Genomic DNA, 15,212 nt, shown 5'->3' on the forward strand with positions numbered 1-15,212 from the left:
GACTAAGTGGTGTAGGAAGTATTTATGGCAATGGCACAGGTTGAAGGGCTCTTGGTAATGTACGTTAGTTCAATGGTTTGTATAAATGTTATTGGTGACTAGATGGATTTTTGGAAACTCAATCATTTCCTGATGTTTAAGAACTGATTTTTTTTAACCAGTAAAAAGTAGGAATAGATTTAAACAATGCTTCCACTTATATTCAGCCCTACTATGATTTTTCTGTGTTTATAAAATATTATTTGCTATGAACAATATGGAACTTAAACAATCTATACTTTTTAGTTAGAAGAACTGATGAATGCACTGGAAAAGACCAGACAAGAATTGGATGCTACCAAAGCCCGTCTTGCCTCAACACAGCAGTCTCTGGCTGAGAAAGAAGCACATCTGGCTAATCTTAGAATAGAGCGGAGAAAACAGCTTGAAGAAATATTAGAAATGAAGTAAGTACATTTACTCCTCTTGATACTAGATGCATTGCAATTTCCATTTTTCCCCTGTTCTATATGTTCTATATTCATATTTAAACAGTCTGAAACTGAGGACCTCTTAAGAAATGTGTGTGAGTTAGGTTCCCTCTAAAATGAAGAAATACAATAAAATATCCTTGGATTATGAAGGTAGTATTTATTGGGAAGTCAACAACATGCACAGGTAGAATTCTTGAAAAAGTGTTTTGTTATAACTTCCATTTGCCATGTAGTGTTTAGATACTAATACAGTATCAGCACAGTTTAACTTAAGTTGAAAGCTTCTGAAATATTTTAATATGAATTGGTTTCCATTCGTTATCAGTGTTTTAAATTTCCATAATGTTCTGCCTTATTCTGATGTGAAAAGGGTTCACCTGTGGCACAAAGCAAATTTGTCCACTGAGTTATGTTAAAACTACGATGCGGTCACATCTTTCAGTAAAAAAGCTGAAAAAAGCTGGTATATGGTATAATTCTGCATATGTCAAACTGAAAGAGGGATATCAAATAATATGTAGGTTAATTATAAATATCTGGGTGCAATCATATCCCCAGTGAAGGCAATGGGTGTTTTCACCTCTGGTCTACATTAAAAAGTGGAAATGTACATGGTTCATTATTGATGCTACTACTGTTTAGTGAGCAAATAGGGAACCAGATGCAGTCATAAGCAGTTTTTATTTACTTTTCTGTTTTCTTATAGCTTTCTTTCATATAGATAGTTGTTAGCTGCAGATTCAGCTGCAATTGAATCAGAGGCTTAGTGCCAATACAACTTCAAATGATCATCTGTCTTGACTGTATAATTTTGTTTGCTGTAGTCAATTGCATTAAATAAGTGATAAGGTCCCGCCTTAATGGAAAGGATGCATATTGGGTATGACTGACCAAAACTATCAATTGTTGGGTAACATTAATAAAGATTGTAAGGGAAATTCTGGCTGTTGCTGTGGGATGTTTGGGTGGCTGTACAGACACTCATGCATATTGGAGACACATATTTGGAGTGCATCTTTTGATTGAGATTCTTAGCTTGTAAAGTCTATGTAGAGCTTTAATTCACTTTGGATAGAAATGGGTTACCTACCTTTATGGATAAAGGACCTAATAGAGGATAGAAGACTCAGTTGTCCTAGCCCAGAAATAGAAAAGTGTCAAAGACTGGGATTGGATATATAGGAGCAGACAATTAGTGGCTCTCAGAGCCACTAATGCTGTGATGACAATATCTTGTAACACACATACCTAATTAAGGAAATAAGTATTTGTGATGGATCGGATACTGTTTTTACTTCATTTACATAGTTGTCAATGTTGTTTGTTCTTTAGCTTTTGATAATTACTTTTTACAGCCAGCTTAATTATTTTTTACATTGTTGCCTTTTAATTTCTTGGTTTATAATTTTTCTAGACTTGTGAATGCATGTATGTTCGACCCTTTGTTCGACCTTTGACATACAGTTTTTTAAAATCAATGTTTATCTCTAAAATATGAACCAGGACAACTAACAAAACACCTGAACCAAGCAAACAGAACAAAACAAAACACCTTAACCAAGCAAACTTACTTACTTATACATAAATGAAGGATACCTCATAGGTAGGGCCCTACCAAATTCACGGCCATGAAAAACACATCACAGACTATGAAATCTGGTCTCTTGTGTGCTTTTACCCTATACTATACAGATATCACGGGGGAGACCAGAGTTTCTCAAACTGGGGGTCCTGACCCAAAAGAGAGTTGCAGGGGGGGTCATAGTATTGCCACCCTTACTTCTGCACTACCTTCAGAGCTGGGAGGCCAGAGGGCGGTGGCTGGTGGTCAGGCACCCAGATCTGAAGGCAGTGCCCGGCCAGCAGCAGTGCAGAAGTAAGGGTGGCTATATGTTACTATGCCATCTTTACTTCTGTGCTGCTGCTTTCAGAGCTGGGCAGCCAGAGGGTGGCAGCTGCTGACTGACGGCCCAGCCCTCCAGGCAGCAGTGCAGAAGTAAGATTGGCAATTCCATACCATGCCATCCGTACTTCTGCGGTGCTGCTGGCAGTGGCTCTGCCTTCAGAACTGGGATTCTGGCCAGCACTCTTCAGCTGCCCAGCTCTGAAGACAGAACCGCTGCCAGCAGCTGTGCAGAAGTCAGGGAAGCAATACCACAAACCCTCCCCCCCCACACACAACTTTGCGAACCCCTCAAAACTCCTTTTTGGGTCAGGACCCCTACAATTACAACACTGTGAAATTTCAGATTTAAATAGCTGAAATTATGAAATTTACAATTTTTAAAACCCTATGGCTGTGAAATTGACCAAAATGGACTGACCATGAATTTGGTAGGGCTCTACTCATAGGCAGCAGTGGGTCTCCTAACTGTCATCTTCTCTTGCAGTTTGGCCACTTGCAGGCCAGTGTGATTAAGTGAAAGTCCCAAATTCACTATTACTCCAGTTTTAAGCAGTTGTAACTCCATCTATTTTTAAAAACTCCAGAGAGAGATTTGGAGTTTAAACCTGTGCCTTTTGTGAAGTCTCTTCTCTCTAAACATGTGGGATCTCCCTGGAGCCTACCACAGGGATCAAGTCCCATTGCAGTCAATGTGAATTTTGCTAATGATTTAGGGAAAAACAGGATTGGGCCTACTTTCCTTGGTAAATAAAACAGATGTTAATGTATTATTGTTTTACAGCATACCATAAAATACTGCTATGTGAGATGTGATATAAGGCTGAGTTAATGTTTGGGAAAATACTTAATTTGAATGGGATTATCAGATGATTTTAACACAGTAGGGCTGCACGGGTGTATCTGTGCCTTGGTCAGCATAACCTCTATCACTTGTGATGATGTGTAATATGAAAGAATTTATTATGACTGTCAGAATCCAGGATGATTTTGCAGAGCCAGGAGATAGAAAATAGAGCTGATCTGACATTGAAAGCAATGACGTACACATTAATGTGGAACTTCATAGTGCCATTTTTCTAAAGGCCCTTTTTAGTGGAGACCTGCGCTTCAACTTCGTAATGTTGTTACTTTTTAAGTGTTTGTTACCACAATCTTATTACTGCACTAAAGCTATTTAAAAAAATATTGTAACTTTGCCTTAATAAAAAGTTTAGAAAACATAAAAAAAACCGTAATAAATCATGCTTTGAGTTCTGTGGATGAAAAGAGCTATATTAATGCTAAATATTGTTTCAGAACATATAAGATGTAGAATTTATAATATGAATTTACATCTTAATTACATCTTAATATATATATTAAGGAAATACTTTGATTTACTAAAATCTGCAGTACATTGTATAATATACTTACTAAATAGTCCAGTCCAATAAGAATAATTCACAAATATGTGTCAAAGGAGTTTGATTTTATATACTTGCTTATTGAAAGAGGTACATAATGAAAGAGCATTTGAAAACTACATGGCATTTAATTATTTTTATTAATATACATTATGTTCTAATAACCAAACCGTGAATCAAATTAGATCCATACAGCTGATGACAGAATATTGACAGTTCTACATAGTAGTAATACACTAGCATAGTGTTTATTCATCTGCTTTTTCTCTGATAGTGTATTAATTCAATTAGCAGACCAGACTATAGCTCCATAATCGATATTTACCATTTTATTATTTAATGCGGAGTAGATACAATTTGTGACTGCTGGCTTATAGTCAAATAGGCATGAATTGTGTATTTAAGAACTTTCATGATGATTTCCTATGCTTATATTATGTTAAAGTTCCAAACATAGCTCTCCATTCTAAATCCATCTGGTTGACATTGCCAAGATTCATCTTAATTCACTGGGTATAATCAGTTGTCAGTTTTAGACAAATTCTTCAGTTGTCATTACAAGTCTCCATGTACACTAAGTTATTTAAAGAACTTTAGAATAAAACCAGGTAGCAACTTAATCTAGTGCATTATCTGGACTCTGAGAGAGAGCACCACTCATTAGATAAGTGCCCTTCAAAGAAGAGAAAGTTCACTGGAATGAGATAAACATCTCCTTATATTCTTTGCTTGATGTTAACATGTGAAAAGATGAGATTTATTTTTTTAAGCATTCCACAACATTGAAGTTTAGAGCAAGAGTCGCATGTTATTGACAATAAAGAGTGATATAATTTCTAGAGAAAATATTTGTGTTATGGTGCATATTATTTTCTCAATGTGCACATATAATTCATACTGGCATTAATGGGAGTAATGCATACTTGTTAAAATATACCATATGTTCAAATCCATCATTTTGCCTATTTGTCCTAATGCTTTCTGTGTGGTTTATAACTGGTGCCTTCTAAGCATAATAAAATCACTGAGCTAATTATTATGTAAAATATACTATTTTTTCAAAAGTTTCTGTATTGCATAATGTCAATAACTTAATATAGATTTCAGAAATTATTTACTGTCTCTTAAAATGTTTCAGTTGTCTTGAAATTAGACCCTGCAATTTAAAAATACATACTAGGGCTGAATCCTTTCCTTATACCTAATGAGTGGAAAACTAAAAATCTTGTGGAAACTCAACAACGCTGACCTTGAAAAGTTTCTTTCATCTTCATGATTTCAAGGCCAGAAGGGATCATTGTGATTATCGAATCTGACCTCAGGCCGCAGAACTTCCCCAAAATAATTCCTAGAACAAATGTTTTAGAAAAACATCCAATCTTGATTTAAAAATTGTCAGTGATGGAGAATCCACCATGACGGCTAGTGTGTTGTTCCAGTGGTTAATTACTCTCACTTAAAAATTGACACTTTATTTCCATTCTGAATTTGTCTAACTTCAACTTGCAGTCATTGGATCACATTATATCTTTCTCTCCAGGATTGAAAAGCCCATTATTAAATAATTATTCCCCAGGTAGGTACTTATAGTCTGTAATCAATTCATACCTTAACCTTCTCTGTGTTAGCTAAATAGATTGAGCATCTCAAGTCTATCACTATAAGGCATGTTTTCTAATCTTTTAATTATTGTTGTGCTCTTCTCTGAACCCTCTCTAATTTATTAACATCCTTCTTGAATTATGTACTCCAAAACGGAGCACATTGTTCCAATAGCAGTCTCATCAGTGCCAAATATAGAAGTAAAATTTCTCTAACTCCTATTCAAGATCCCCCTGTTTCTGCATTCAAGAAACACATTAGCTCTTTTGGCCACAGTGTCTCATTGGAAGCTCATGTATAACTGATTATCCACCATGATCCCAAATCTTTTTCAAAGTCACTGCTTCCCAGGATAGAGTCCCTCATCATGTAACTATGGTCTACATTCTTTATTCCATTTACATTTATCCATATAAAAATACAGTGTTTGCTTGCACCCTGCTTATGAACTGATCCAGATGCCTCTGAATCACTGACCCATCATCTTCATTATTTATCACACCCCCAATTTTTGTGTCATCTGCAAACTTTATCAGTGATGATTTAATATTTTCTTCCAGGTCATTAATAAAATGTTAAATAGTGTAGGACCAAGAACTGGTCCCTGGGGGACTCCATTAAAACACACACATATTCTGTGTTGATTTGCCTTTTACTGTTACGCTTTGAGACCTATCAGTTTGCCAGATTTTAATCCATTTAATGTGTGACATGTAAATTTTATATCTTCCTAGTTTTTTAAACAAACAGTCATGCGGTACCAAGTCACGTGCCTTGCAGAAATCTAAATATATTACATCCACTCTGTTACCCTTATCAATCAAACTTGTAATCACATGAGAAAAAATGAAGTTAGTTTGACAGGCTCTGTTTTCCATAAACCCTTGTTGATTGGCATTAATTACATTATCTTCCTTTAATTCTTTATTAATCAAGTCCCATATCAGCCACTCCATTATCTTAAAACTTAAGAATGTGGGGAAGGAGGCGTTTCTTCTATGTGGTGTGGGCAGCAGGTCCAGCCTTTCAATCTTTCAGATGACCCCCATATTTGTGAGGAGCTTTTTCAGATCACAGGGCACTCACAATGGCCTAGCTTCCCTTTTGCATGGCAGCATAATTTCCCCAGAAGCAGTGCTTCCAGTCAGTCCTAGACGGAGGTTGCTGTCAAACGCTTTTCATAGGCCCACATCAAACAAAAATATATTTCACTTAATTGCAAATTGCTCATATTTTCTATATTGGACTTATATGGAATCACATGTAGTTCACACATGCAACGTATGAAAACTGCTGTGCTATCTCTGCATATGAAACCAATATACTTTTCTCATGTGGAGTGGGTTTCAGTGTGTGGATAGGATCGCTATTATCTTCCTAAAAGTGTCAGTATTATCTTACACTGAGGAAGATCCTATTCTTGCTCTGAAGAGCTCACAATCTATAAAGACGAAGACAGATGAAGAGCGGGGGAATGGATATATCACACAAAGTAAGATGGCAAAGTGATAATTGGCACACTTCCTGTTAGTTCCATTTTTAATTCTATATATAAAAAATCCAAGCCGCAACCATTAAACATTAACAAAATTCCTTAACACCTAAACTGACTGATATTTTTCCTTTAAAAAAAAAGTCCAGGAATTGACTTTTTGCAGAATGCAGTGATTAAAATTAGGATCTCAAAAACTGACTCCTCTGCAGTTCTAATCAAGTCAGTGAAGATGAGGGTGGTAAGCACTACACTTGGTAATAAGTGTTCACAGGATCAGTTCCACACATTATACAGAAACTGCACATCACTGTTTTGACTTGAAGGTCAGTGCAGCCAGAGTTTTAGAGACGTTAATATTATGCACTGAATTTTTCTTTTAAGCATCTGATCAGTTCAGTGATGTATTGGAGGAGACTCGTAGTAAACCCGGAACATAATTCCTGCCAGCAATTTGAAAGGAAAGTTGGGTAATTTTCTTGTCTCTGATAGTTCATACCATCACAATGGGTATGTCTACACTACAGCTGGGAGTGTGCTTCCCAGCGCAAGTAGACAGACACACACTAGCTCTATTTAAGCTATCATGCTAAAAATAGCAGTTTAACCAGGATGGGAGGGGCGATGCGTTGGGCTAGCTGAGTATGTACCTAGGGAATCTGTGTGGGATTACCCAGTCGATTCACCCAAGATGCCACCTCTGCTATCCTGACTGCACTACTATTTTTTAGCATGCTAGTTGAGCAGAGCTCCTGCATGTCTGTTTCCCTGCACTGAGAAGCAGCTCCCAGCTGAAGTGTAGAGGTAGGTACCCTCTAGCTACTGCTAAAGCAGTCCAGCCTGAGATGACTTAATCCCGATACTCAGGAAAAAAATATTTGTGAAGAACTATTTCGTCCTTTAGAATGGGCCAGATTGTACCAAGTAGATGGCTTGTTCATAAAGAGAGGATACTTTGGGGTCCCTAATGAAATGATCCTCCCCACATTGAATAGCACAAGCAGAACACTGTGATGTGCTATCCACAAAATCTGTTCATTTTTTCGTAAGATTCTCCAATGAGTGGTTGATATCACCAACTTAAAAATCACTTCCATTGTTACCGGAACACTTGTGGTTACTATAACTGAAAGAGAATTGGAAATAAAACATTACTTGTCTCTGTTTTTCAGTATGTTTTCTTTGTGCTTTTGGCAGCAGCTGTGTATTCTTATGTTTGCAATTTTAAGGGGAAAAGGGGAATACGCTCCCACCAAACTTTCAGCCCCACCTGAAAGGAAAGGAAGGGAGAGGGAAGAAGAGAGAGAATGAAGCAGCAGAGCGGGGGAGAAAGAAAATCTGAGGCTGCTGCATATTACGACAGAGCTGAACACTTTTCTCCCCACCAATCAATGATTGTGCTGATCTGCAAAGCAAGGAAGAGGCAGCTGCAATTGCCACTAGAGGCCAGTCTCAGGCAGGAGGCTGGTCTCTAAAGTTGATCAGCTCTCTCCCTGGTTTCAGAGTAGCAGCCGTGTTAGTCTGTATTCGCAAAAAGAAAAGGAGTACTTGTGGCACCTTAGAGACTAACAAATTTATTAGAGCATAAGCTTTCGTGAGCTACAGCTTACTTCATCGGATGAAAGTGAGCTGTAGCTCACGAAAGCTTATGCTCTAATAAATTTGTTAGTCTCTAAGGTGCCACAAACTCTCTCCCTGCTTGCCTTGAAAGGGTTTTTGTTGGTTTTGTTTTTTGGTGGGGGAGATCTTGGATGGGTCCAGGTGGAGCTCAGGGGGACAGTCTCATTTGGGTAATTTGGTGGGGGAAGGAAGTGTTTCTAGGGCTTTGTTGATGGCGAAGATATAGGAGGAAAGGAGGCAGCATATACTCGTAGGGACCTCTTTGAGGGAGTGTAATGGGGAAGGACTCTCAGTACTGTGAAGTTCGCTGTCTTTCCTTATCTTTGGTGGTTAAGTCATTGTGTGTAGGCAGCAAGTTAATTTCCCCTGTTGTTTGTGTGGGTCATTCATGCAGCAATAGGGGAGAGAAAAGCACATGAACAAAATAGAAAAGATTAGCAGGGTAATTTAGGGGTAGGCCTAGTCTCTGAAAGTACTTTTACCTTACTTTTTAAAACTGGCAAAATTTAAGCTAATGATGTCTTGTTAATGTACATGTGTTTGTGAAGTGATGCTGCCTCCTTCATTTGTTATAGTTTGCAACACTGTTCTTGTTCAAGGAGGAAAACAAGTAAGTGGATAATACAGCCTCTTACCTGAATCTCTCTCTGCACCTGGTACCTGGAAGATGTTTGTGGATGTTCCTGTAAAAATATTGACATATCACTGAATTAGTTTCAAGACTGTTGTTCTAACAAGCAGTGCCTTGAGGATAATTGTAGAATAAATAGGACTGGATATATGATATTATGTGATTCCCTATACTGTTTGGATAAACTCCAAATCTACACAAAAATACCAGGATCAGATTTTTTTAGTCTACTGTTCTGAAAATAGGATGCATATGAACAATTTTCTCTAAATCGTTTGCTCAGTCCTAACACAAAGCACTATGAATGTCAACCTATATATTGGGAAAGATAGTTTTAATAGTTTCCCTATTATATAAATTATTTAAGCAGCCAGCTGTTGATTTGAATATGCATTAGATACTTTGCTAATGTATAGTTGTGGAGAAAAAGTGTTTTCATTAAACTAATTTAACATTTTATATTATTTTGTTTGAGCTATAATTATATTTACTATAATGATGAGTAAATAGGCAACAAATTGATTCTCTCTAAAAATATACCTTTTGAAAAGTAGAATAGTAGGCTGTTTTTTGTAACCTGTGGACTGTTTCCATTTAATTGTAGGATTCATGCTGAGAGTATAGAGAGTCATATCCCAAGTTAAATACAAACAAAACAGCAGGATGTTGATACAACTGTGACTTCCATAGGAAATAGTTAGAATGGTAATGTGGTCTCCTTCTAAGGTGGGTGGAAAGTCTCCTGTGACAGCTTTTTGCCCCACAGACCTGTAGCTCAGCATGCCTTGACTAACTTTTTTGACACCACCTTGCAAACACCATCAAGATTAGAGGAATCCAAATGAGGGCTTTGTTCTCTGGAACAGAAGTTTGCTTGACCAAAATGAAGAGATGTTTAAAAAAGAAAAACACTAAAGGGGAACAGGGCAATAAAATGCTTCTCTCTGTGAGAATAATTTGAGTGAACTGTTTATTTGGCAAACTGCTTCAGTCATTTAAAGACACCACATGTCTGTTTAGATGAGAACTCAGTAATAGTGCTTTTAGGGTGAAATACTATGGTTTCTCCATGGCTTTATTTGATAAAATCTCGTGACATTTGGTTATTCATTCCCACAAGGAAGAAAGTGTACCATCTCCTCCTTTCATTTGTTCTGTAGGTTATAGTTCTAATTTGTTTTCATAACATGATGGCACCTGGCATTGGAATGTCATTAGACCAGTTCAGGCAATCTTCAGAATATGAAAAAAGGGGCAATACTGTGCCCGGTCTTTGCCTGAGTATTTCCAGGGAAGAGAAAGTGCAAGGAGCCTCTGTCATGTCTTGTGTTCCCTTTGCAGCAGCTGAGCAGAATAGCAGCCCTTGCACTTAGGAAGTGCTAGGAGTGTACAGTCCAAAAACATAGTTTTCCTTTTCACTAGGGAATGGCTGCAGTGCTTTTTTCACTAATGATATGGCCTTCACACAATAAACCAAATGACAATGGTTCAACTGCACACAGTGTGCAATTACAAAAGATACATTCTAATCCTTTTGATCTACATGGAATTCAACCAGTCATACTCAGCCAATTAGAAAAAGTATGGTAACAGCTGCTGAATCTGGACAATTCATAATTGGGGGAGTTGCCAAATGTCAGCTCTCTAAATATGAAATATACAAGCTTGGATTCCAGGGGAAAGATCCCCTTCAAACAGGTGCTGGAAAGAGATTTTTTTTCTGTACTGTATTGCTCATCATTTTTACATTGTAAGATGCTGTGTTACAGGGCTGTAGTTGTAACTAGATTAAACTTATCTTGTTTTACCTTGCACAGGGTATGTAACTTGGGAAACAGCAAGTTTTAACTTGCAAGGTTCCTGAGGTACCATCCCTTCCAGCCAGAGGGTTTTCTTTTCCACCATGGGCATGGCCATCCAGTTGTGAGACAGACCAGTGATTCGGGTGTATTTCTGAGGCATCTGCAAGGCAGGAAGGGAATGTGTATGGAAGGGCTGCCCCTGTGTGTTGTTTTCTGAGTTCCTATCTCTTTGCAGCATATTATTGTTAGAGATCATGTTGCCACTGGTTCTCCAGACATTCTTATACCCTACCTCAGTCAGTTTAGGGGAGTAAGAGATGTGGATCTTGAAAGCAAAGAAGTTTCATGCTTAAGTGATTATCTCTTTTGGAAATTCCACAAAGAATTGTTATGGGTTTAGAGGTGATGCTTCTGCATGAAGTGGCAAACCCCCAGCTCTGAATGTGCCCAGCCACATACCACCCAAACCTTGCACACTGAAACAGACGAGTGTGGGGTCTTCTGCAGAACCTGGTAGGGAAGGGGATGCAGCTGCTGCTTTCGCTTTTATCATCCCCATCTTTATTTTTCCACACTCTTGTGATTATCTCTCTAGTTTTTATGTATGGAATATTATCCATTTGTTCCTTTTCTATTTCCTTGTCAGTAAAAGTGGAAAACAAAACAAAAACCCACCATGTATTTCCTTTCTTCATAGCTTCACTGTGTCGAAACAGTAAAAACTATAATTTTTCCATCACGTGGCAGCATGTCTTATGTTTATTCTGAAATGAGAACAAATCACTCCCAACCTCAGAAATCTTCACAGGGCTTTTTTGGTACAGACTCAATATAAAATCTCCCTCCGACTCTTCCAGGACCTCCCGAGACATTCCCCTTGTCTCTTTGACCTTTCTGCTTTAATCATGTTTTCTAGGTTCCTAAAATATTTATTTTCTCTCCATAGTGGGCAGTAAAGCTCTCTCCCACACTACCACCATGGGCTGGAACAGGCTGACTGCACCTAGTTAATAACCTGATGAATTTTCAAATCTCTTTTCAAGAACCTATTACATGAAGTCAACTAATGCACATTGGAGAGGTTAAAGACCATAACTCCGAATGCCCTTTTGCTTGTGCTATTGGCCTTCAGGGAATAAGAGAGTCTGCATGAGGATACAAGTAGCAAAATGATAGTTTTAAAGTACAGATTGCAAGAGTGAGGATTGAGAAAAGTGCCCTCCCTAGAGACTAGAATACTTAGAGGATTGGCAAAACTCACAAAGTTCTAGGTTTTAAGAACTGCATAAACTACTTTTTTAAGTTTACAAGGTACTGTAGTCTGTAAACCCTTCTCTTATAATTTTAAACCATTATATTTTCAAGAATAATTAAGTTTTTAAAACAGTCTTATAGCCAAAGGGGAGCCTGTTTTATGCATTTTCATCCTCTTTGGGTTTATCACTCTGCTTGTTCTTTAATCCCCTTTTCACCCTGTATTTCTTCCAGTGTCTCACTGTTCTATTTCTTATAGTCTCCCTTGAGTGACATGCAAACCCAGGGGCTTTTGTGTTGAATTTGCAAACTTGCATTATTTGAGTGGGTTTTAATTTGGCAGATTAGTCCATGGCACACCTCAGATTTCCAGTATTCCAAGGTTCCCAGATTCATTCCTGAGTGGGAGCAGGGTTTAGTTACTGGGGGAGGCTGTTGAAAAGGAATGACAGTGAGAAGGAATGGCGGTTAGGGATATAGAGGCAGGAAGGCAATGGAGAGGGTGTTAAATTAGCTGACTCCAGGAAAGATATGACACTAAGTGGCTAGTACTGTGGGTGGCGGTGCAGAATTGGAAAGGACCAGAGTTGCCTAAAAATAGGGTGACCAGATGACCCGATTTTATAGGGACAGTCCCGATATTTGGGGCTTTGTTTTATATAGGTGCCTATTACCCCCCATCCCAATCCCGATTTTTCATACTTGCTGTCTGGGCACCCTACCTAAAAACCACTCCTGTTTTCCCTGAGTAGTTGTGGTTAATATTTTAAATAGCCAGAAGGAAGGAGAAACAGGAAAGGTTTTTATGCAGCCAGTACAGTAGGTGGGGGACTAGTGCTGCCTGCTAACTATTGAGCTTTGACTAGATATTTGAAAAATGATTCAGCCAAGAACAAATATCAAAATTTTGCAGAGAATTTGGCAAAATATCTATTCTAAGACAAATTAAAGTGCCTCTTTAGTGCAGGCTATCTGCATGCTCAGTGTTTCATAATCCTTTAGTATGAATAACACTATACAAAATAATTTGTATTATACACTAATTATGTATTGGTATATATTGTTAAAAAGTTGTCCTTATTAAAAGAAGATGGATTTGCAGATCTAAATAATGAAAATTTGGATCTGGATTAGATCAAGGGATACTGAGGTTTAGAAGTAGTACTTAATTTTCTTTGGAAATGTTTTAATTTAATCTAAAGTTAAGTGATTTTGGAGTTTGGCTTAGTTTTACTTTGTAAATGAAAATAAAAATGTTTTATATTGAAAACTGTAATAATAACTTTTTTTAAAGTTTTCATTGCATAATCTTAGTTTTAAAATATGAAAATAATAAAAATACAAGCATTTTATCAAAAAAATAATTCCACAGGAAGAAAGCTGTACTCCTCCAGGACTGATCTCAGCCAAACTGTGCCTTAGTTTTTAAAATAAACTAAAATATGCTTTCTTATAGTTTTATTAACTCAGGAAATAGGAATGGTCAAAATGATGAAATAGGATGATATTTGGACTAAACTGTAGCCATTGAGAGAATGTCAGGGCATTCATTTTTGATATCATAGTCAGAAGAACAAGTGGAGTGGTTCCAAAGACAGCAATGAGGGAGTGGGAAACTAAAAGAAAAGCTAAGCTTCTGTTTTTAGGGACTTTTTTTTTTTTTTTTTTGTGGTAAACTGACAGAATTACACCCTTGTCTGCTGAAACCCTCTTAGTATAATTCCCGTAGGCCTCAGTGACACCTAGGGCAGCACTGATCAACTGCAGGCTCCCATATTGCTAACCTCAGCCAACAAATTGGTTATGATTCAAAGAGATGTATCTGTATTTTAGGCCTTCAAAATAGGATGAGTCACTCTTTCACTATTCCAACAAAAATCCTGCATATTTGAGATGTAGGACATGACACTTTAACAATAGGAATTAAAAGATGATGGCCTCGCCAGCAGTATGGTTTTGGACTTAGTGAAAACTTGAATTTTTGAAGTTGGAGAACCAAAAAAACTAACAGGTTCATGTCATTTAAACTAAATTGATTGCTTATGAATTAGTATTGTGTAAACAGAAGTAAGAAACCCATTAGAAATATGTATTGTATTATATATTGTAAAATTTTATATGAGACATTTCTTTCAAATAAATGCAGCATATAACACGATGTTACACAATGTATAAAATAGCGTGCATGGTAGGGAAAGATTTGAATAATATTCTTGACAAGTCAGATGAGATCTGTCAATCATCTATTTTTATTGCCTTAATACTTGCATTTCCTTTCCTTAGCATATTAGAAAATAACAGTGTAAGTGCACAAAGTAGCACACCTAGAATATTTCTGTATATTTCTCAAGATGAATTCATTTAAACTGCTTAACAGATCATCAGCCTTAAGAAAAAAAGGGGGGGGGCAAAATACTTGGTTCTAATATGGTTTGTAATCCAAAATAATGGTGTGAGGTGTGAATTTTTAAGTTGCATATATAGCCATTATGAAAACTACTTGCAAACAACTGTGCTAAGGCACATCATTTTTAACAGATAACATCCCTGATTTTACTCCTGGACCATTCTTGAGCAGCTGCTGCCAAATTATGGTGAGTTGTGTGATGGCCGTTTGTAGTAGGAACTAGGATGAAATCATCCAAATCCTATTTGTTTATGATTTTTGTTGAATTTAGGTCTCTAAAGTATTAAAAGTCCATTAAAAAAAGACAACTGGATCACCTTGATCTTAGTGGCGCTTAATCTTTAAAGGGTATTTACGCTACCTTGATAAGGCCCTGATTTTCCACTTTATCCCGCTTGTAGCGTCCTGATCCAGAGCTGTCTGGGCCCAGCATAAATTAGGAGGGATAGCATGGGCTCAATCCTAATTTATGTACAGCTGGCATAAGAGATGGCAAAGCAATTTCTACCACTGGAGGCGTATGCCAGTGGAAAGTTTCTCTTCAGTGGGAGAATACTCCATTGGTCATCTCTGGCTGCTTTAAGGACGTTAGTTGACCAGTCATCTCTAATTTTTGTTTAGG

The 15,212-nt window shown here is 37.4% G+C and overlaps 1 protein-coding gene across 1 annotated transcript in view; it reads left to right on the forward strand.

Moving 5' to 3' along the window:
• Window positions 1-15,212, forward strand: part of ERC2 (ELKS/RAB6-interacting/CAST family member 2) — an 858,283-nt gene that overhangs the window by 521,973 nt on the left and 321,098 nt on the right. Inside the window, 1 exon segment of the mRNA XM_038411791.2 lies at window positions 286-446. Within this exon segment, the coding sequence (XP_038267719.1) occupies window positions 286-446 (161 nt within the window).

The sequence above is a fragment of the Dermochelys coriacea genome, chromosome 7 (assembly GCF_009764565.3).
Source record: "Dermochelys coriacea isolate rDerCor1 chromosome 7, rDerCor1.pri.v4, whole genome shotgun sequence".
In the NCBI taxonomy this organism is placed as follows: Eukaryota; Metazoa; Chordata; order Testudines; family Dermochelyidae; genus Dermochelys; species Dermochelys coriacea.